This window comes from Myodes glareolus, chromosome 13 (assembly GCF_982192425.1).
Source record: "Myodes glareolus chromosome 13, mMyoGla1.1, whole genome shotgun sequence".
NCBI classification, from domain to species: domain Eukaryota; kingdom Metazoa; phylum Chordata; class Mammalia; order Rodentia; family Cricetidae; genus Myodes; species Myodes glareolus.
In genome coordinates, this window is record NC_142038.1 from 17,796,081 (window position 1) to 17,817,799 (window position 21,719).

General features: G+C 38.3%; 1 protein-coding gene across 3 annotated transcripts; it reads left to right on the top strand.

Annotated features, from left to right (window-relative positions):
* The first annotated feature begins 5 nt into the window (after positions 1 to 5).
* C13H18orf54 (chromosome 13 C18orf54 homolog) lies at positions 6 to 21,138 on the top strand. 3 transcript variants are annotated; one of them, XR_007228720.3, is made up of 10 exons: positions 6 to 142; positions 306 to 579; positions 2,345 to 2,664; positions 3,573 to 4,361; positions 4,634 to 4,784; positions 7,993 to 8,095; positions 14,140 to 14,271; positions 15,599 to 15,768; positions 16,217 to 16,287; positions 20,089 to 20,197. XR_007228720.3 is itself a non-coding variant. In XM_048419393.3 (9 exons), exons 3-9 carry the CDS (start codon positions 2,382 to 2,384, stop codon positions 20,159 to 20,161), a joined length of 1,602 nt encoding a protein of 533 aa, XP_048275350.1. In that variant the 5' UTR covers positions 6 to 142; positions 306 to 579; positions 2,345 to 2,381; the 3' UTR covers positions 20,162 to 21,138. The 3 variants fall into 3 exon arrangements, 2 of the variants coding, with proteins under 2 accessions (XP_048275350.1, XP_048275352.1); XM_048419393.3 differs by lacking the exon at positions 15,599 to 15,768 and having other exon boundaries at positions 20,089 to 21,138; XM_048419395.3 differs by lacking the exon at positions 15,599 to 15,768 and having other exon boundaries at positions 3,573 to 3,758; positions 20,089 to 21,138.
* The last annotated feature ends 581 nt before the right edge of the window (positions 21,139 to 21,719 follow it).

Consider the following 21,719-nt stretch of genomic DNA (forward strand, 5'->3'; position numbering starts at 1 on the left):
GGCCCGGGGCCGCCTAGCGGATAGCGGTCCCGAGGAGGGCGGCGTCCGGCTCAGGGATGCTTTGTCGCGGCGGCGTCCGGTTTGCAGAAGGCCTGGGCTTTCGGCCGAGGGTCTGGAAGTGGGCGCTTTAAAGAGCGTCCTGGTGAGCTGTCGCGCATCCTTCCCCGGCGGGACGGAGGGAGGCGGAGGAGTCGCCCAAGGGAGGGGCGTCTCGGGGTGCGCGGGCCGCGGATTCGGGGCGGGGGCCGGAGGTCTCGGCGGCTGCAGGGCGAATGTGCTCACGGATGTGTCACCGCCGTCCACAGGGTCGCTGATGCCACCCCGCCAACCCGGGAGTCCCCGTGTGCCCGATCCATGACGCTCCCTCTGCGGACTGAGCCGGCTTCAGAAGTTTCGGCCGCTGCGGTCTCCGGGGCGTTGTTCTTAACTCCCAGAGCGATCGGCTCCCTTGCACCCTTTGGCACAGTCGTCTGTGTTTTGAATCAAGGGAGTTGACTTTTCTTGCCCTGAGTTGATCTCGTTCGACACGATGGGTTTCGTTTTGGAGATTTCAAACCGAAGCTCTCGCGAAGGGGAATGGTAAGATAGACGGGGTTTACTTAAAATATGTCTGCTTGGAAACAGTCCCGTGGTTAAAATGGGAGGGACAGTATCATCAACAGTTAAAGTATGTTGATAATTGTTGGAAGCTCAGGGATTTCTTAAACTATTCTACTTTTTCACAGACTTGAAAACTTTCCATACGAATTGCGGGTTTCCTTTTGTGTCATGTAAATGGAGTTAACCCTTGGTCACTCAGCGAGAAAAATCCAACAGCTTTTCCCTTTGAAGATTTTGCTTGTTTTTAAGGTTTTGTGTAGAATTGGCAGCCTGATTTGTATTCTGAAAAGACATAAACGGTACCCAAGCGGATTTAGTCGAGCTAATTTAAAGATTCGTAAGAAGATAAAGAACGCATAAAATCGACCTTGCCGAGTACTTCTTTAAAGAAAAGCCTACAGCAGGCTGTTGAGCAACCAAGAATGTTATATTCTGCTGTTGCTAACCAATGCTACCTCCTCCCGCAGCCCCTGGTGCTAGGAGTACAAGCAGGAGCTACTGCAGCCCTCCGACTTTTATTTAATTAGAAAAGTTGTTACGTTTTAAAGTCCAATTTGTCATTGCTAGTATTACACTAAACAAAATATTTCCAGAATTATCGCCAGAATTAAATGCATTGACCTTGCAGCATCATAGCACGAGTCCTGTGTGTAAATTCTTAGTATAGAGAACACTTCAGTTCTCAGTGACTATTGTTACTCGGAGTTAATACCTCTCTGTTCTGTTCAGTTCTTAGTGACTATTGTACTCGGAGTTAATACCTGTCTGTTCTGTTTTTGTTTAAAGAGTTCTCTCAATTTTACTGGAAAAACAAAGCTGAATACATTAAGTGTATTTCCAAATCAGTTAAACTTGCTTAAGAAAGGGGAACTGCATCTATTTCAGAATTGTAAATACAGGAGCTGGAGAAACACACTGGTTAAGAGCACTGGCTACTCTTCCAGAGGACCCAGGTTCGATTCCTGGCACCCACATGTTGGCTCACAGATATCTGTGACTGTAGTTCCAGGGGATCTGCAGCCCTTTCTGGATTTCCTTTGCAACAGGCACACATGTACACAGACATACATGTGGGCACAAAACCTGTACACAAAATAAGATTTAAAAGAATTAAAAGTACTGAGGATATGAAGGTCAAGAGGAGATTCTTATTTTTAAAAAGGTTTATAGCTAGCTCATTCTAAAATAAGATTTGTCAATTAAATTTGTTAAGTATTTTGTTCTCTCTAGCTACTTTTTGGGGGGAGAGAGTTGGCTAAAGTTTTATATTGTTGCTTGTCTTTCCTGTTCCTTGTTTCTAATGCTTTATTTGATGGCTTAAAAATTGACTACCTGCTGCCTGTAATGGAGGCAGTAGGCTTATAAGTCTTACAAAATACTGTCTGTTGGCGAATGCTAGGAATTGTGATGTCATAGAAAGTACCACCAAATGAAAAAGGACTGTTCATTAGCAGCTTTTAGGACTTTTAAAAAGTGAGTATCTTTTCCTTGGTATTCTGAGTATATGCTGAAATAGTTTTTGTATATGTATTTCCAGGCCCATGGTAGGTATTCAGTTTTTTCTAAATCATTTATGAAATGGCTAATAGAAAAGGTAATGGGAAACATTCAGAGCTTAAATAAGAACATTTATTGTTGACAACTAATTTTATTAATGAACAAATTAATGTTTACTTATTTAATCGTTTTTATTGCTTATAGTCATAATTCATTGGCACTGTAACATTTTGTTTTTGTATTGCAGTATTTAATGGAAACAAATAACTCATTTTGAGAAAACCATGGCAAAATCAACTCCCAAACACAGACGTTGTTCTCGGGAGTCTTCAGTTTCCTCTCTCCTGGCAAGCTGCAGCCTGAGCGGCAGTAGCTCCCCCAACTCTGGTGGCTCCTTTCGGTATAAGGACAGATTGTACAGTTCGGCTTCTGAGGCGTTACAGGCCTACATTGATGATTTTGATCTACGCAGAGAATATCCTGCAGCGAACCCTGGCAGAGCAAAGACTGATGGAACGTCTGGTAACATGCCGCGGTTTTCCAGCTATGTGCATCAACCGACTGACGGTACGCTGTATTCTTAGGCTTTCTTGCATTCTTTCATGTCCAGTGATTAGCATATTAGAAATGTGCCTTATAAAGTTGGTTTTTTTTTTTTTTTTTTGTGATTTTGCCAGGAGTTTTTTCCTAAGATCTTTTGACCTTGGAGAGGGCAACAGTAAATATAATTACCAATAGTAAATGGCTCATAGCAAACTCGTAAGTCATTTTTCTGTGGCATGATGGAAAGAATATTGTTATTGTCTTAACAAGCTAATGTCTAAATCATCCCAGTCATTCTGAGTTTATATTTGCTCAGTTTTATCTGGTCAGATAGGAATATTATTTTTTTATTGTCTTTGTTCTGTGGATCAGTAGTCACAATATACTCAGTTTGTCCTCAAAAGCTTTCATGAAGACATATTGGAAAAATGAGATGTTGATAAACACTGTACTGAACACTTCCAGAAAAGCACAGAGTGGGAAGGATGTGGGTGATGTATTCTAGAAGAGACCTAGAACAGCATTCTCTGTGTGGCTATGCCATTGCAAGGTGACCAGGACAGAAAGCAAATTGTGTTTCTACCTGGTTTAGTAGCACACTTCTCCCTATGTGGTAGTCAGTTTTCGGTAATCAGCCCTTAGTGATTGTATTAATTAAAAGGAATGTCTGCATTGAAAAAGTTGAAGAAACAGTAAGTTAGAGAACACACACAAATTCAGCTGATTGGTGATACACATGGGAATTAAATACTGAAGAGGTCTGAAAAAGCACGTTTGATGTTTACCAGGTTATATGTTTATGTGTACTATTTCTATTCAAAATTAGTAATAAAGGGAAAACGCCAAAAAGATTCCTAAATTTTTAATTCTCATTTCCTGTTAAGTGTTGCATATGATAAAGAAAATAAGTAGAATTATCCTTTGTTTTTCAGCTTTTGAAAACCTTGATCACAAGCAGCACTTAAACTCCTTGGCCTATAGAAGGGAGACGATCACTGATATGGACACCGTCAGCCTTACAACTGATGATTTGTTAAGACTGCCAGCGGACGGCTCTTTTTCCTTCACTTGTGTTGTCCCTGGTCACCGACCAAGCAAGAGAAACAAGAAATACATTGGTAGACGGGATTTGTCGGACGTTAAAAAGAAGCCAAGTTTTCATGTAGCCTCTACTCCCAAGAGCAAGGATAACGTAGTTACTTCTGATGTATATACAGATGTAAATGGAAAGAAATGTGGTAGGCCCAGAACCCCCAAACCAATGACTACAAATAATAAATGTGCTTTGGAGTCATCTTTATCCTTTCCTAAGGAATCATCTTTCAAGGACTGTTCAAAGTATGGTCCTGAAAAGAACTATCCAAGATGGCTCACGAGCCAGAAATCTGATCTTAATGTCTCAGGGGTAACTAGTATACCTGATTTTAAGTATCCAATTTGGCTCCACAGTCAAGACTTGTTACCTGATGGAAATACTCAGAGGGTTTCTAAGTTACTTAATGAAGATGCATACTCCCCCGTGCATAGTCACCAGACACAAAGAGCTCCTCCGCCTACACATAGAGTAGATGGCTTTGAATATTCTTTTCAACCTCCAAACTTTACAGATTCCATCAGTGAGAATAAAGGATTAGTTAATGAATATAAATACGATCCTGAAAATAGCCAGTGTCAGTGTGAGAATCCACTTCTCCCAGGACAATCCCCAAAGCCATTCTGTGGTAATATTTTGTTTTTAGTCTTTTATTTTAAAACAAATGCCATGTTAAAATTTAATGTATTCTGTAGAAGCTTTATGTTGTACTAGCGTATTTTTATAATGTGAACAATTAGCACGTTAAAGCTTCAGACGTTCTCTGTTTTCTTTGTTTAAAGTATCACACTTTGTCCTCATTTGCTGTCGTAGTTGTGCACATTCCAAATATTCTACTTCCTGTTCAGTGTTTTCTGAGACTTCAATTTTTTTTTTCTTAAAGAGTGTTTTTAAAACTAGGTGACAAAATCGAATTGCTTATCCTGAAGGCTAAGAAGACTCTCAGGCAGCCTCCTGACGACCTGCCAAAGCCTGTGGTGAAGGATGACAGCCCTTGCTCCTTAGATAAACTTGAAGCAGAACGATCATGGGAAAATGTCCCTGTTACTTTGTAAGTAAGTGACGTCAGTGTGCCCAGTGGAAAAGTGCTAGGGCAGCGTCAGGTTTGCTTTCCGTGTGACTTAATAATTAACAGTGGTATGCTCTAACTTTCGTATTGCTTAAGTTGTACTTTTCATTTGTTAGCATAAGATGGTATAGTGTTTCATATACTTATGTAAAATACATGCTGTATATGTTCATTTTGTTTTGGTGTCGATTGTATATATATAAAACATGTAACTAATATATATATATATATATATATAACATATATGTGTTCATAACTGTGTGCCTATATATAATGGAACTTGACAAAATTTATTTTACATTTGGAGTAGCGTTATTGAGTTCTTACGTTTTTTAAATGGTATGTCTTCCTGACACTTGTTACTCATTGCTTGTTTACATATTAATTTTCTCTTTTAAGTCATTGCCTTCCTGAGATGACAATACATTTTTAGAGATGGTCTGTTGTAGTTCTAGGGTTCTTTTCCTATGTTACTCTTTTTTGGAATAACTTGCAAGGCGCCTCCACACCTAAGATGGGCATGGTGTTGATCAGCGCTTCCTTCTGTGAGGACGTTCATTCCTTAGTGTATTTACCCCGTCTGAGATCTCAGAAACACAGTTTTGCTAAGCTGTATCTGGTCTGCCTTTTAGGCTCTAGTAGTTGATTTTCTTGTGGAACCCCTGGATCCTTTTTCCTTTTTGGAGACAGTAGTCTAAACTGGCCTTCAAGTCTCAATCCTCCCCTGTCAGCCTGCCAAGTGGGTTCTCCTCCATTGTTTCTGAGTTGAATACTTCGCCTTGGGATGCCATTGTTGACTCTCATCCTTCTCACCTCTTACTTTTCTTCTTTGATACCAGTGTAAGCTCTGATATCATTTTGAAGATGGGGAAATGATAGTTACGTAGGGTTGTGGATAGATTCAGTTGATTTGAAAATAGAAGTACTGAGGCTAGTTTCTGACCAAGGGTGTTGCTCATAAAACTATTTTCTCCTTCTAGTTTTATTTCCCAAGTAATTTCAGCAATATCTTTTAAAAAAGGAATTGATGATTAGCTTATTTAATGTTAACTTCATTTTTTTATTTCCTAATCAGTCTTTGTGTTAGTAAAGAATAGATACAATGTTTTGTTTTCAGAAATAAATACTAGAGCTGATTAAGAGCAGATTTTTCGAATATATTTACTATATATCTTTTTAAAAAATATTTATTTATTTATTTACTTATTTATTTATTATGTATACAATGTTCTTTCTGTGTGTATGTCCGCAGGCCAGAAGAGGGCACCAGATCCCCTTACAGATGGTTGTGAGCCACCATGTGGTTGCTGGGAATTGAACTCAGGACCTTTGGAAGAGCAGGCAATGCTCTTAACCTCTGAGCCATCTCTCCAGCCCCAACTATATATGTTTTGCATTTAGACTCTAAAACTTGTGTTTTGTACAAGTCATATCAATGAGTTGACTCAATAACTTGCACCTAGCATGTCGTATTTGGAGAGTTAGCCTACAAGTATACTTATAGAAAAAGAAAAGATATTTTGCTGGGAAGAATAAATAGATCTCAGTTGAAGACTGGTAAAGTATTCCAGGATGAAACAGAATGAAATAGGAAGCAATACAGTTAGTGTTCTAAAAAGCAGAACATAGATGCCAGAGAAATGGGTCAGTTGGTAAAGTGCTTGCGCAGGACCTGGGTGTGGATCTTCAGCACCTGTGTAAGAAGCTGGGTCTGCTGGTGTGCACTTGGAATCCCAGGGTTTGGGGCAGACAAGATGGTCTCTGGCTGAACTGGAAAATCGTGGTTCAGTGAGAGATCTTGAAAAATAAGATAGTAATAGCAGAAGGCATAGAGATTGATCTTGGCCCAGATATGTCCACACACCCACACCATGCACACCCATGTACACACACGCCCACAGGCCCCCAACACAAAGTAAAAGGTAGAATATAGTCAAAATCGGCTAATTGTACTTTAAACAATTTTGTTGTAAAAATTTTAAATATAAAAATAGGATTGTGTAGTGGGCCTCTCTGTGGTCTGTATCTTCAAAGGATATATAAAACTATACTGTTGAGTGATGAGTGAAGACCACTTAGACTGAGAAAAAGTGTATAGCAAAGTGTAAGTAAGATATGTCAACAAAGAAGTGCTTCTTCCTAAGAAAATGATTAGCATGCAATGTTCAAATTTTATAAAAAGATTACTGGATATTTTATTTTTAAGTTAGAAATTTAACTTTGTGATATATAAAAATGGGATAATTTGAGAATTTAAAATTGGGAACATTCTTACTTTTGCCGTGAGTACTTTACTACTCAGAACATCAAGAAGGAAGTGGCTACTAAATCTATGAGGCACATAGAGAATTAGTTATTTTACAGTACCTCTGTGGAATAAAGACAATACATGTAGACACTCAGGATTAAACAGGCAAATTACCTACAGTCATAGGAGGTGGGACTCAGATTGGAATTTTCAGTTTGGGATTTAGATTTTAAAATTTAGCAGTTCTGGAGGTGGGTTTGTCTTGTCTGGAAGTAGGAAGCCACTGATGTAGAGACTGCGCGTCTTTGAGTTTTCTGGTTATCATTAGATAAATAACCTTTTGTGTGGACCGATGGCATGGGGATTGAACCCAGACTCTCCCTCAGTATTTACTTGACAAAAGGTACTTGTCACAGACGGGCTTCTGAAACTGTTTGTAGCCTGGAGAGTCCATGGGAAGCTGTTCCGTAGCCGGGAGAGTCAGTTGAGGAATAGTGGTTTACTGTATATGTGTGTTGTCTGTAATGCTGGAAAACAAAGCAAGGGGATACAGGAGGACTGAATTCTGGTACTGGTTTAAGGACAAGATGGAGGAATTATTGCATAACTATAATATGAATCGTATCCACAACATTTATTTTTTTGGTCACAACAATTTGAACAAATTGTTAAGTGTGTGCGTTCCTGTATGCGATTATAGTGTTGTAGAAGCTGGAAGAGGGTGTTAAATCTCCTGGAGCTGGAGTGCCAAGTGGTTGCGAGCCCCAAGATGTGGGTGCTGGGAAAAAAATGGGGTCTTCTGCAACCATAGCAAGTGCTGTTAGGTGCTGCGCTGTTTCTGCAGCCTCACTTGTTTTTAAGTGAAAATTTCAAGTGATACAAGGCCTGCTTTTTAAACCTGGGAAGCGTAACTACTGCTTGTATCCTTTAAATCCTGTTTAGCAAATCTCCTGTCCCTGTTAAAGCCGATGACAGTCCTCAGCAAAGTTCCAGGATGCAGTGTATTAGTGAGATTCTTGAGGACGTTTTAAGTGATGGGAAGCAGGTAAGTAAAGTTAATGCTTATAGTGGAAGAAAGTCTGTGGTTAATTTGTGCATTCTCGTTTTTATGCATACTCCTCATTTCTGTGCACACTCATCTCTCTGCATCCTCATATCTCTGCATACTCCTCATTTCTGTGCATCCTCATTTCTGTGCACCCTCATCTCTGTGCATACTCATCTCTGCATCCTCATCTCTGTGCATCCTCATTTCTGTGCATCCTCATCTCTGTGCATCCTCATTTCTGTGCATCCTCATCTCTGTGCATACTCATTTCTGTGCATCCCCATTTCTGTGCATCCTCATCTCTGTGCATCCTCATTTCTGTTTTTTAGTATTTTAAAACAATAACAAAAAGTTCCCAAATCCATTTCTCCCGATTATACCCACAAACCATGACCACTTTCATGATTTTTAATATTCTAAAGTACAAGAAACTAGAGTCAAATTATACATACAGTTTGACTTGTCATTACATTGTCTCCCCCTTCCCCCCTAAAACATAAAGGGGACCGTTCTAGAGGAAATTATCTTTCTTTGTAAGCCAGTTCTCTTATAGTATGCCCACCATAATAATTTAAATTATTGCGTTATTTTACAAAGTCACTTTATATGTTTTACAAATACAAATTTACACGTATGCATTTAAGAAGTGATACAGAATTTGACTTAGAAGTATAATTTTGACCGATATGGTCAAGGACTATCAGGATGAGTCAGTGTAGCTCCATCAGAGGAAACAAACGAAAGAATGGCTAAGAAAGTGGCTGCAGGGCCAGGAGATTTAGGATGTAGAAAATGTGGTGAGACCCTAGAGAAGGAGTAGAGCACTTGTGTGGAGATCATTGCAATCTGCAGAACGGCAGTGAGTTGTTAGAGTGGGCCAGCAAGTGCTAGATTTGAGATGTGTCCTGAAGGAATCCAGATAGTTTATACCAACTGCTAGGGTGATGACATTACTTAGTAAAGGATGGCTGGTAGAGACAAGTGTTGGGGGAATGTGTAAGGTTAGGGCAGGTCCTAGACAGTGCTCTTCCAGCCACACTCTGGTCTCTTCCATTGGTGTCTGTTTCTCCACAGCTGTGACCTTTTCTTCCCTTCTAATTCTGGGTCTCAGGAGTCTCCTTAGCCCTGCTGGAGGAAATGCTTCAGTTTCCAGGAAGTTCCCCATCCCTCACCAGTAGCTCTAAGTAGTGAGGAGATAACATTGTAGCATCAACAATAGTAACCCATCAACGATAGAGAAAGACAGGTTAAGTCAACTAAAGTCCATTATTATGTCACTGATAACGGCCTCAATAGACTGTGCTATTAGATCAGAAATTACTTGGAGTAGGTGTAGAGGCAGAAAATGAGGGAGGGGAAAGGGGAGAAGCAAAGTGAAATAAAGGACAGGAAAAGTAAGTAGAGAAGTAAGGAAGAGTCTTTTGGAAGGAGAAAGGACCAAGAAATTAAAAAGAAATAATAAAATGAAAGAAAAAAATGAAAACGATTTCCCAGTAATGAAGAGCTTCATAACTAAAATTAGACAAATGTAATGGTAGAATAACAAAAATAAAAATAATAAATGCTTTTTTTAAAAAGATAAAGTCAAATAGTACTAAATATATAAAGGGGAAATGAGGCAAAAACTGTCTCTGAAAAAATACATAAGTAAGATTAGTATATTGAGGAGAGTAAAAATTAGAAACAAAGTAAAAGTAATAGCTAAGAATACTGCAAGGAAAAAGGAAAGAAGAAAAGGGAAAATAAGGTTGCGCTTGGAATGGCTTTCTGGTGGTCAGATATGGGGGTATAGTGGGTAGAGATACAGTGGGTAGAGAGTCAGCTGAACTTCTGGGCTCTTAGCGTCTTTCCTGTGATTGGTGCTGGTGCTGAGCTGTGTGGTTCAAGGGTGGGATGTCTACTAGAGTTGTCTTGTAACTCCCTTGTGTTGGAACTCTGCTGCCTGTACTTAGATCTGCCGTCTGTGTGTTAGATTTGCCCACCCTTCAGCTACTCCCAGTTCTTCTTCAAGGTGACTAATATTTCAGCTTGGAGGAACCTAGCAAATATTTTTGGAGTACAGACAGAAAGCAGCTTCTACACTGAGTTTGTGTAGGCTGATGCCTTTCTAAACTCTTAAACATTAACCATTCTGTTATTGGTATAAGACTGGATATTAGTTTGTTGGAGCTTCAGAGTTCATGGACTCTACAATGAATCTCATTGCTTCAGACCTCAGATTCTGGACTATCCAACTCCATTGTTTTCCTCAGTTGATAAAACTACATAAGGTGGTCTCCTTCTCCCTGTACCATTTACTACCTGGGCTGAACCAACTGATGTCTGCATTTTATCTATCTGTCTGTCTATCATCTGTCTGTCTGTCTGTCTGTCCGTCCGTCCGTCCGTCCGTCCGTCCATCCACCCACCCACCCACCCACCTACCTACCTATCTACCTTATCTGTCTGTCTATTTTCTCTCTCTCTCTCTCTCTCTCATCTGTCTTCTGTCTGTCTGTCTGTCTGTCTGTTTGGTTTATCAACATCAGGGCCTCTTATTGTCAATAAAATTCTCCCAGCATCTATTTCAGCACCAAATTGAATTTAGATTCCCAGTTGTCAGGCTCCCAGGTATCCTAATTTAAACACATAGGTACTGTGGTAGTTTGAGTGATAATGTCCCCTATATTTCCATATTTTTGAATACTTGGTCCTCAGTTGGTGGAACTGTTTGGGAAGGAATAGGAGGTGTGGACTTGTTGAGGAAGTATGGCATTTCCACTCTTGGGCTTAGGCTTTGAGGTTTCGAGAGGCTTCTGCCATTTCCAGTGTGTTTCCTCTTTCTCCTACTTGTAAATCAAGATGTGAGTTCTCAGCATACGTTCTAACCCTCTGAAACTGTAGGCCCAGACAATTGTTTTCTTTCATAAATTGTCTTGGTCATGGTGTCTATCACAGGGGAAAAATAAATGAGACTCGTGCCCTGAGTGTCTTGCCGAGATGCCAGTGTGGCAGTGTAGCAGGGCTCTCCCTGGCTTACTGTCCTGTAGGAGAAGTTACAACAGAAGGTAACAAAAGCTTCAGCCATTTCTGAAGCGTGAGAGGGCTGTGATCTTATCTTCAGGGTGAGACTGCTTGTCCATGTTCACTAGGACCGCCTCACCTGCTGATAAGGCTTCTGTTTCCCACTCTTTACCAGAGAGCTCTTAGGTTTTGGCTTACTTCTTTCCACTGAGTTGAGTTCCCTTTCTGCTTCTTTGCACTGCTTGGCTGTCCTGTCTTATTTCCGCAATTTCTATAGGCCAGTCTTTGTTCTCTTTGGGATAGAGTCGTTTTTTTGTTTGTTTGTTTGTTTGTTTGTTTTCTTGTTCTGACTGCTCTGTAACCAGCTCACTCAGAGGCTATATTTTCAGTCTGTTACTTAGAAGATGTTTACATAGCTTTATGAATGTTTGAAACATTACTGAATCAGAGGAACAACAATGATGTCCTCAGAGACATTCACTATTAGATTTCATTGGTACATCTCAGATTATTAAATGATAAGTACTGATTTTCAGCCTAACTGAATCTTACACTGCTTTGTAGTAAAGCATACATGACATAAAATGGGCTATGTTACTTTTACGTATATAGTTCAGTGACGTTTTAGTACCTTGATTTTATTACAGCTTTCACCAACAAGTGTGTCCAGAACCTTTTCATCTTCCCAAACTAGATCTCATTGCCATTTAAGCACTAACTTCTTCTTAGTTAGTGCTTAGCACTAACTATTCTTCTCCCCCACCTCCTGATAGAAGGAATATCTTGTTTCCTCTAACTGTGAAGTAGCCGCTTTAGGAAGCTCCTAAGAAATGTCATGAGCCAACAGCACGCAGAAGGTGGAAGTAGGGTTGTGAGTTCCAGGCCAGCATAAGGTATAAATTCCCAAATAGATGAGTAAACTGAATATTCTTATAGACTATCCTCAAAGAATCAACCACCCTGTATAGTTAAGTACTGAATACATGGAATGTTAGCACGTTTGCTTATTAGGTCTTAAAGAGGTAAAAAAACAGCATCTCTATATGAAACCATATACACATGCATGTACACACATGTATACTCACATATGTAATTGAAAATCTAGTTTTAAATCTCATGTCTATATAAGAGGAAAGAAAGGTAGTGTTTCTGAATTTAGCTTGTCTTATTTTACATGATTTCCAGTTTCATTCATTTGCTAGTAAATGTAATTTGATGTTTTGTTTTGCCTGCATAGACTTTATTGTGTTTATGTACCACAATTTCTTTATACATCATCTGTTGCTGGACATCAAAGTTGGTTCCATTTCCTGGCCGTTATGAGTAGTGCAGAAGTCCACATGGATGTGCAAGTTTCTCGGGCATGTTGATGTAGTTCTTTGGGTTTGTAACCAAGAGTAGTAGCTGGTTTATATGGTCGTTCTTTTCTTAGTTTTTGAAGACTAATCATTCCATTTACATAGTGACTGCAGAAATTGTACATTTTCACAAGCCAGTGAGTAAGGCTTCCTCTTTCCCTTATCCTGACAAGTGAAAACATACTTGAAAGTGTGCTGAGGAAAATTGATTTGAAATCTAGGCCTCACTCAGTTGATAACTAATTATTTTTAGACATTTTAAAAGAACATTTTGGTTTACCTGGATTCTGAAGACATTTTTGTTTTATTAAGCTAATTAGAAGGCACCTTGGCAAAGATATATTTTCACAGTGTGCAAAAAGATTATTCCACAGCAGACAAGAAACTAATAAGCTTTCCAGATCTTTTGGTGTGTGATACTAATTTTAAAGTATCAAGGATTAGGAGGAGTATGCGAAACTGCTTGTTACTATTTCTAAGTGGTTTCCCCTGGAGCCCAGGTGTGGAGAGGGGTGAGTTAGTAGCACTGATTTGTAAAAACATTTTCTTTGATCAGTCTTTTCCAGTGGAGTGACTGGGTATGTCAACGACACTCCAAGTCAGCAAGTCAGGCCCCATCTCTCTCTCTCTCTCTCTCTCTCTCTCTCTCACACACACACACACACTTTTTCCTTTGAGAAATATATATATATATAAAATAAAATATGATCTTATCTGCTCCCATTTTCAACCTCCGAAGTTTCCCCACGTGCCTCCAACATGTCCCTCTTTCACTTTCCTTTTCTTTTGCTCTTATTGTTTTTTTTAATAACACTAAATCCAGTTAGTGCTGCCCATATGTGATGGGTGTGACATCATCCATAGAAGCAGAGAAACCTACTAATGGCCACATCCTCAAAAAAGAATGATCCTCTCCCAGCAACTCTCAATCTCTAGTCATGCCTCAGCAAAGGATGGGACCTGGTGATCATTTGTCGTCAACCTGGGATGTTGGCTGGTTTGTCTTCTGTAGCTCTTGTCCACGTAACCAGAGCTGTTGTGAGTTCCAGAGGACACCACAGCAGTCCTCCCTGCCCCTCAGCTCTTTCTTTCCCTCTTCTGTGGTGTTCCCTTAGCCATGTGCCACTAATATAGATGACTGAATCATGGCTGAGAATTCACTCTGTGGTCTCCTCATTTGAACTGGTTTTGCGTCTCTCCATTGACTTCTGTCTACTACAAAAAGAAGCTGCCCTGACCAAGGCTGAGAACAGCTCTCATGTCTGTGGTTATAAATATAAATGTTAAGAAAGCAATTTAGACAGCTTGATAATTATAACAATAGTAAAGTTCTGTCTTCAACCTGTGAACTCACCTGGCCATGGACTGCTGATGAGACATCATCCTTCTGTGAAGCAGCAGTCCTCAAATCCAGTCAGACAGCACTACCCTGCAGCAGTTATGCACTGTTAGACCAATAAGCACATCTCTTCTGGAAGGTTGGCATTGCGACATGCAGTGTCCAGTGCTAGGCAAGACCACAGGTATAACAGATTTGATTTTTTAAAACTCCAGTTTTAGTACATTGTCTGTATTTTTGCTTTAATTCTTTGCTGGGGAATATTATACAAACAATGTCTATACTTGAATTTTTTCGTCTATACTTGAATAGTTTAATTTTATCATCTCCTTTAACTTTAGAGCTCTACCCTATCTGGGGGCAAACATCATGGTCCTGTTGAAGCCTTGAAACAAATGTTATTTAACCTTCAAGCAGTACAAGAAAGTTTTAATCAGAATAAAAATATGGAGCCAGAAGAAGAGATTAAACAAGTAAGCATGAACTTATGAATTGAGATGCATGACTTTATCTAAAATCTAAATTTATCTATTAGTTAATTTCTTTTATCAAGTGGCAGGATACACGACATAAATATGGTTTATTTTGACTTGTAGTTTCAGAGCTTTCAGGTCATAATCTTTGTCTCCACTGATTCTGGACCCACAGTGAGGCAGAACGTCAAGGCAGCAGGAGCAGTGGTGTGAGGGAGTAGGCTGGGGAATGGCTGTGCATCTCATGGTCCTGCTAAGGGATAAAGTGAGGAAGGGACTGGAGACTAAGTGTAACCTTTGAAGGCGGGCCCCATTGATTAGCTTCCTGCAGTTAAGTCCAGGCTCTTAGTTTCCACAACCTCCCAAAATCGTGCTACCAGTTGAGGGCCAACACTTGAGCTGTAGGAGCATTTCATATTCACATTTAAAGCGGATTTCACCAGGTTGTTTTCGGTCTACCTTTAGTTCCGTGTGCATAAGCATGCTAACACGGTCCATGCTGGAGAACTGTGTTATAATTATGCAGTTTTTAGAAACTGTTTTACCCACAACTAGTATTATTAGACTTCTAAAGTGGTCCTCCCTTTTTTTGCTTCTGAGTATTTTTTCTGCTTATTTTATTACAAAAATCCAGCATCTTATTTAGAGATACTGCTGCTACAGTTATTGTATGAAAGGCGTCAATGCCATCTCTAAAATCATGCAGAATTAATCTGTCTGACTTCTTCCAAACACAAAAACTTCTTTCAGGATTGTGAAGCCTAAAAAACATTTTCAGTGTTGGACCTTCATACTTCAGAAAAGCAAATTTATTTTTGTTGCTATGTGTTCATTCACACTTTCGAATACAACACTTTTTTAATTTGTGTATTTCCTGGAAACTTTGAAAAATTTGTTTCTGTTTCATACTGTTCTGTAGGGGATGAATTTTCAAAATACAGGACAATGGACTTTATATTCTTCCATATCTACCGGCAGTGAATTCTGACTGCCACTTAGTAGCAAGTGGGATATGAATATAAACCAATTAACTTCTTTACTTTCTGTTTTATTTTCTTTTTTGTGACAAACAAAATTTTGATATTTCTCATATCATATATAATAAGGTAGATATGGATTATGGAAGAGCTGAATCAAGCCAATTGGTGCATATCATCTTCTATAGGTATTTTTTTTATGGTAAAAGCATTTAAAATCTCTTTGAAAATTTCAAGCCCATTATACATTATTAGCTATGACCACCATAGTTATATAGTAGCTATCTTGAACTCACCCCTCCAGAGTGTAATTTTATATACTTATCAGCATCTCACTTGTCGTTGCTCAGCCAGCCTCTAATTTACTGTGATCCAGTGGCTGGAAACATTGCTCAGTGGCTGAGAAGGCTTGCTCTTCCAGAAGGCTCACATCTGGTTCCTGGTACCCATGTTGGATGACTCACAAGTGCCTGTACCACCAACCCCAGGCCTTTAACAGTTGTACCTTTTAGATCCATATGTAAGTGAGATTATGCATTGCTTGATTCTCCTGTGCCTGGCTTGTTTTCCTGATCAGTTTTATTGCCCTTCAGCAGAGCTTTATTACAATCACTGAACATGACAAGTGACTCAGATTAGTATCCCAATTTGTTTGTTTAAATTACAGTATTCATTTTTTCCTCCTGACACCCTAATTACAGCATTAAAGTACAGGGTAACCCCTGCTTCACTTACTCTCTTAAACATCATTGACACATAACCTTTTATGTGAAGATGCAATTTCAAGCAAACATAAGGTTCTTTAATGGGCATATGTTTAGAAGCATATTTTAGAAGAATTGAACAATGAATCTAAGTAGTTGTAGCTTTAGAATGAAGGAAAAATGAAAGTATTAATTGCTTTCCAAAAATAGTTTGTTATAGCTAATTATTCAAAATATTTTCAATATTTTGGTTTTTAATAATAGGTATCAGAGGATGATTTCTCTAAACTACAATTGGAGGAAAATATGCTTCCGATTACTAGGTCTCTTCAAAAGTAAGTATTCTTTACTAAGATGGACACAAATCCATTTTAGTCATTCATGTGACAAGAATCAGGGTGGAATTCAGATGCATGGTAGGCATGTCTAAACTTCTTGTAGCACATACATTTTTTAAAAAAATTATTTTAAAATGTGGTGTTTTAAAATGTGGTATTTTAAAATTATTTAAATGTGTTTGTGTGTGTAGACCAGAGGTCAACACTGAGTGTCTTCTTCCTTATTCATAGAATTCACTATTATTTTTTAGGGACACTGCTTTCTCTTTAACCTATTTGAATAATTCTAAGGACTAAAAAGACACTCATTTAAAATATAACACACATGCCTGGCTCAGATTCTTTTTTCTTTTCCCCTTCCTTCCTTCCTTCCTTCCTTCCTTCCTTCCTTCCTTCCTTCCTTCCTTCCTTCCTTCCTTCCTTTTTTGAGACAGGGTTTCTCTGTAGCTTTGGAGCCTGTCCTGGAACTAACTCTTGTAGACCAGGCTGACCTCGAACTCACATAGATCCTCCTGCCTTTGCCTCCCGAGTGCTGGGATTAAAGGCGTGTGCCCGGCTTCAAATTCTCTTTTCATCCTAGAATAAAAGCAGCAATTTGAGATGTGCAGTACTGTTGTAGATACACTGTAATGATAATTTGTCATGAAATGAGTTATCTAATCATAAATGCATCATCATTTAACATATATGAGGCTGGCTAGATGATTTGGTGGGTAAGAGCACTTATGCCAAGCCTGGTGATCTGATTTCAGTTCCTGCAACCCATGTAGTGAAAGACAGACTGATTCCTATAAATTATGCTCTGATTTCTACACAAGTGCCAAGGCTATGCACGCGCGCACACACACACACACACAAATGAGTAAAGGATACACATCTGACGCAGAATAATATGTTTTATGTAACAGTATATTAATTTCTTAGTCCTTTTGGCCTAAACAATAATTCAGTGAATACTGCAAGTTGTTTCTATTATCAGGCAATAAGGTTCATTATGTTTGCATTTGGTTATAGAAATGAAATGTGATGATCTCTGAGCATTTGGAGGAATGAGTTTGATATAGATGCCCCATTTGGGTTTGGGCACTCTCTTATTTTCTGCATGTTGGTCAGATATGGGCCTCTGTGTTAATCCCCATCTACTACAAAAAGAATCTTCCCTGATGAAGATTGTGCAGTGATGGGTCATTAGGAGTCAGTGTGATACTACATAATTTTGGTTCCCCTAGGCCCGTGGCCATCTAGCCATGAATTCTTGAATCGTGTCTTAATTTAGTGAACTTTAACAAGAAGTGTTTGGTTACTCCTGTAACATTCATGCCACAGTCAGGGGCATATTGTGTCAGACTGATAGTTTAGCTCATAGGGTTCACAATTAGGTCGCTTTGATAACTATTTTTCTCTTTAACATGTGTAGTATCTTTCAGTACTATGACTGCTAAGCAGTAGGGATGAAGCTGTCACATTGGGACTAGTTGGATTTCTTTTACGTTCTATGATTCAAGTATGTGGTGTTTTTAGCAATAGGATTTTACCATCGACTTCTGGAGGGTAACCAAGAACAGTGGCCATAGCCTAATATTTGAGGGAGACTGTAGAACTTCATGGACAAACATTTTTGAAAGAGATAACTCGTATCTGGCTTTGGGATTTTTTTTTAATTTGATAGCCTGTGGTGTCTAGGAGAGGCATTGTCCCACTCTAAATGGGTGATTCCAGTGAAGCTCTTTATGTCCGTGTATTTATTTTGGGAAGCTTCTGCATGTTAGGTTTCTACAGCTTTTCAAGGCTCTTGGGTGTCAGTCCTCCTCACCCTGCTTGCCCATCCACTACCCACTTAATCATTTTGCTCTATTAGTTCCCACTCCCTCTTCATCCCCACCTGTGTCCCGTCTCCTTTCCTTTGAAAATCTCTTCTGTCCGTGACTCCGTATGAGTTTCCCAGCTTCTGTGGTACTCCAGTTGAAACACCTCTGAAGATTCAAAGCTACTGTCTACCTGAGAGAACGTGTGACAATTTTCTTTCTGGGTCTGAGTGACTTCACTCAGATGATTGTTCTCAACTTCATCCATTTATCTGAGAATTTCATTTTTCTTAAGAGCTGAATAATATTTTGTTATCTAATGCACTACATGTTCACTATCTGTTTCATCAGGTAACAGACTTTTAGGCTAATTTCATTTCCTGGCTGTTGTGAAAAGAGCAGCAGTGAACATGGATGAGTAGATATCTCTATAGCAGGATATAAAGTCCTGAGTGTATATCTACTAGTGGTATACCTAGGTCATATGGTACATCTGTTTATCAGTCTTTGATGAACCGGCATATTGATTTCCATAGTGGCTGCACTAATATGCTCTGGTACCAACAATGCATATGTTTCTTTTTCTGCATCCATTCTATCATTTGTTGTCTTTTTTTAAAATCTTAGCCATTCTGACTAAAGTAATATGAAATTTCAAAGTACTTTTTTTGTTTCCCTGATGGCTAAGGATGTTAGGAAAGTTATAAATTTTATATATCAGCTGCTTATATTTCTTCTTTTGAGGACTGTTATAATTACATGCTTCAATTAAAACTAATTTTTGAATTTACTTTTGTTTTTACATTATGTGTACGAATGTTTTGCCTACATATGTATATGTGTACCACATGTGTGCTTGGTCCCTTGTGAAAGTCAGGAGAAGGCATTGGATTCCCTGGAACTGGAGTTATGGGTGGTTGTGAGCCACTGTATGGGTGCTGGGGAACGGACTCCCCCCAAATCTCTACAAGGGTGCTGGTGCTCTTTAACTGCTGAGCTGTCTGTCCAGTGCTAATTGGGTTTCTTTGTTTGTTTAGGTTTTTTTTAGGTCTTCACATGTTCTGACGCTCTTGTGTCAGCCATATAGCTGGTACAGATATTTTTCCACCTCTATAGGCTGCCTCTTTACTTAAAAGCTGGTGTCCTTTGCTATAAAGAAGTGTTAGAGTTTCGTAAGGTGCACATTTTATCAGTTGTTAGTGTTCATGCATGTGCTTCTGGATTTTCCTGTTCAGAAAGTTTTCTTCCAGTGCCTATAAGTTTAAGCATATTTCTTAATTCTCTTCTATCAGACTCAGGTTATTGGCTCTAATGTTGAAATCTTTGATGTCTTTGGAATTGTTTTGTGAAGGGTAGGAGATAAAGATTGATGTCCATTCTTCTACATGTAACTTTTGAGTTTGACTGAAGATGCAGTCTTTTATCTAATGTGTATTTTTCAAAAAGATCTAGGTTGTTAGTGTATGCATTATTTAGCCTTACTGAAGAAGTTGCTTGTATTCCTTCTTAGCAATAATGAGTTTTACTGAGATTTTTTTATTGATATTAAGTGATATTTTTAAAATTTAAGCTATCGTTATGGTAAATATTAAATGAATTACGTGCCTTGTCTCCCAGATGATATCTCCATGATATAGCATGACAAAAGAAAAAACTTTATTGCGGAGTTGTTGGGAAAATTATATGAAAAATGTTTTATTAAATATGATACATGTGATGCTGTTTTTATTAGGTTCTGCCAGATTTGCTAAAAATTGAATATCATAGATATTTCAAGAAAATGTTTATAGAACATTAAATTATTTTAGCTCTCATTTGTTGAGATGTCAGAGTTTATAAGAAACAGTTATTAAAGTTTTATGTTTTTCTGTAACTTCATTTCTTACAGTAATTTTGAAGTCAATAAATATATAATCACTATTTCTTGCTTTCTACATTGACTAGTCAGTTCTCACTATTGGTTTATAATATATTTTTTGTTTTTCTAATAAAGGGCCTTACAACACTTATCACGCCTGAGAGACTTGGTCGATGACACCAGTGGGAAACAGTCACCAAAAATGTGAAGTGGAAAATAAAGCTTTAACCCCAGTAAACAGTCACCATACAGCTCAATATGTACTTTTACCGTTACATACATAGCAAAGTATATATAAGCCATATATTTTCCTATGGCTACATCAAGTGTATTTCTAAAAATCTAAACTTGGAAATATTTATAGGCCTAATTTTATACAGAACTGGAAAACACTAAGGTATGTTCCGAAGTAACACTTGGATCTTCTGACCAGAAAATATTTAATACTCAAAAGTGGACAATTTCCTTTCCTGCCATTCATCTGGACCCAGCTTTTATTGACAGTCTTATCATTTGTCATTTAGTCTTTGTTTGATGTTAAGGAGCTCTTTAACCTCTATCTTAATTTTATATTTGTGTGTATACTAAATATATTTAAGCAGTTTAAGGAATACCTTAAATTGTTGTGTCATATGGGATTTTGTCACTTCTAAGCTTTCATAAATTTAATATTTAGGATGTTATATTTGTAAATGACATTGATTTCTAGTAGTTGGTGACTCCATGCTAATGGAATGTTCTTTGTGATACTACAGAACCTTCCTATTTAATTAATACTTCTGATTCTTTGTAGATAATCTTGATAATACTTAACAGTTCACACATCGTTTTAGGGTATATTTGAGAATTTAATATTTGTTATGTGATTATTGTCTAGATTTTAGTTTTAGATTAATTCTAATCTATTAAAAGCTGTAATTTTATGACAAATGTAAAACTAAACAAGAAATGAGTGTGGAAAATCCAGAAACGATTGTAATAGAGAGTTGTCCAAATTTGTCTCTAGATGGAACTGAACAGAGCTGTGTTTTGCAGTTTCTATTAGTGAGTATATTTATAATATATTAATATTTATAAGTAGAAAAGATCTGCATCAATGAGGCTAAAATTATGTAATGTCACATAACTAGTGCATTTAAAAGCAACAAAATTAAAGAACGCTTATGATCAAGTACTACAAGTTAACATTTACCAAATGACTGTCTCTCTTTTTTTAAATTTAATTAATTAATTTATTATGTATACAATATTCTGTCTGTGTGTATGTCTGCAGGCCAGAAGAGGGCACCAGACCTTATTATGGATGATTGTGAGCCACCATGTGGTTGCCGGAAATTGAACTCAGGACCTTTGGAAGAGCAGGCAATGCTCCTAACCCCTGAGCCATCTCTCCAGCCCATGACTGTCTCTTTAATAAATAAATTTATTGTTATATAGAATTTCTAAGCACATATGGCTAAAGCTATTAAGGCACTATTTAACATCAGATGCTATAGAGTAGACCCTGTCTTTTGTGTTCCTAGCCAATGAAGTTTCCCACCTATTTATCTGATTGACTAGTTTGAGAAGCTTTTACCAGTAGAGTTGTTAGCACTAAGAAGATCACTTTGCTGCTGACATTATATTTTTTTTTTTTACAAATTCTACTGTATAGCAAATGGCTGATGAAACCAAATATAGAATTACTTTGTAGATTAAGTTATACCTGGCTTTCAAAAGGAAGATTGTAACAGGGTTATGTCAGAAATGCCTGGGAGAGTCATTTC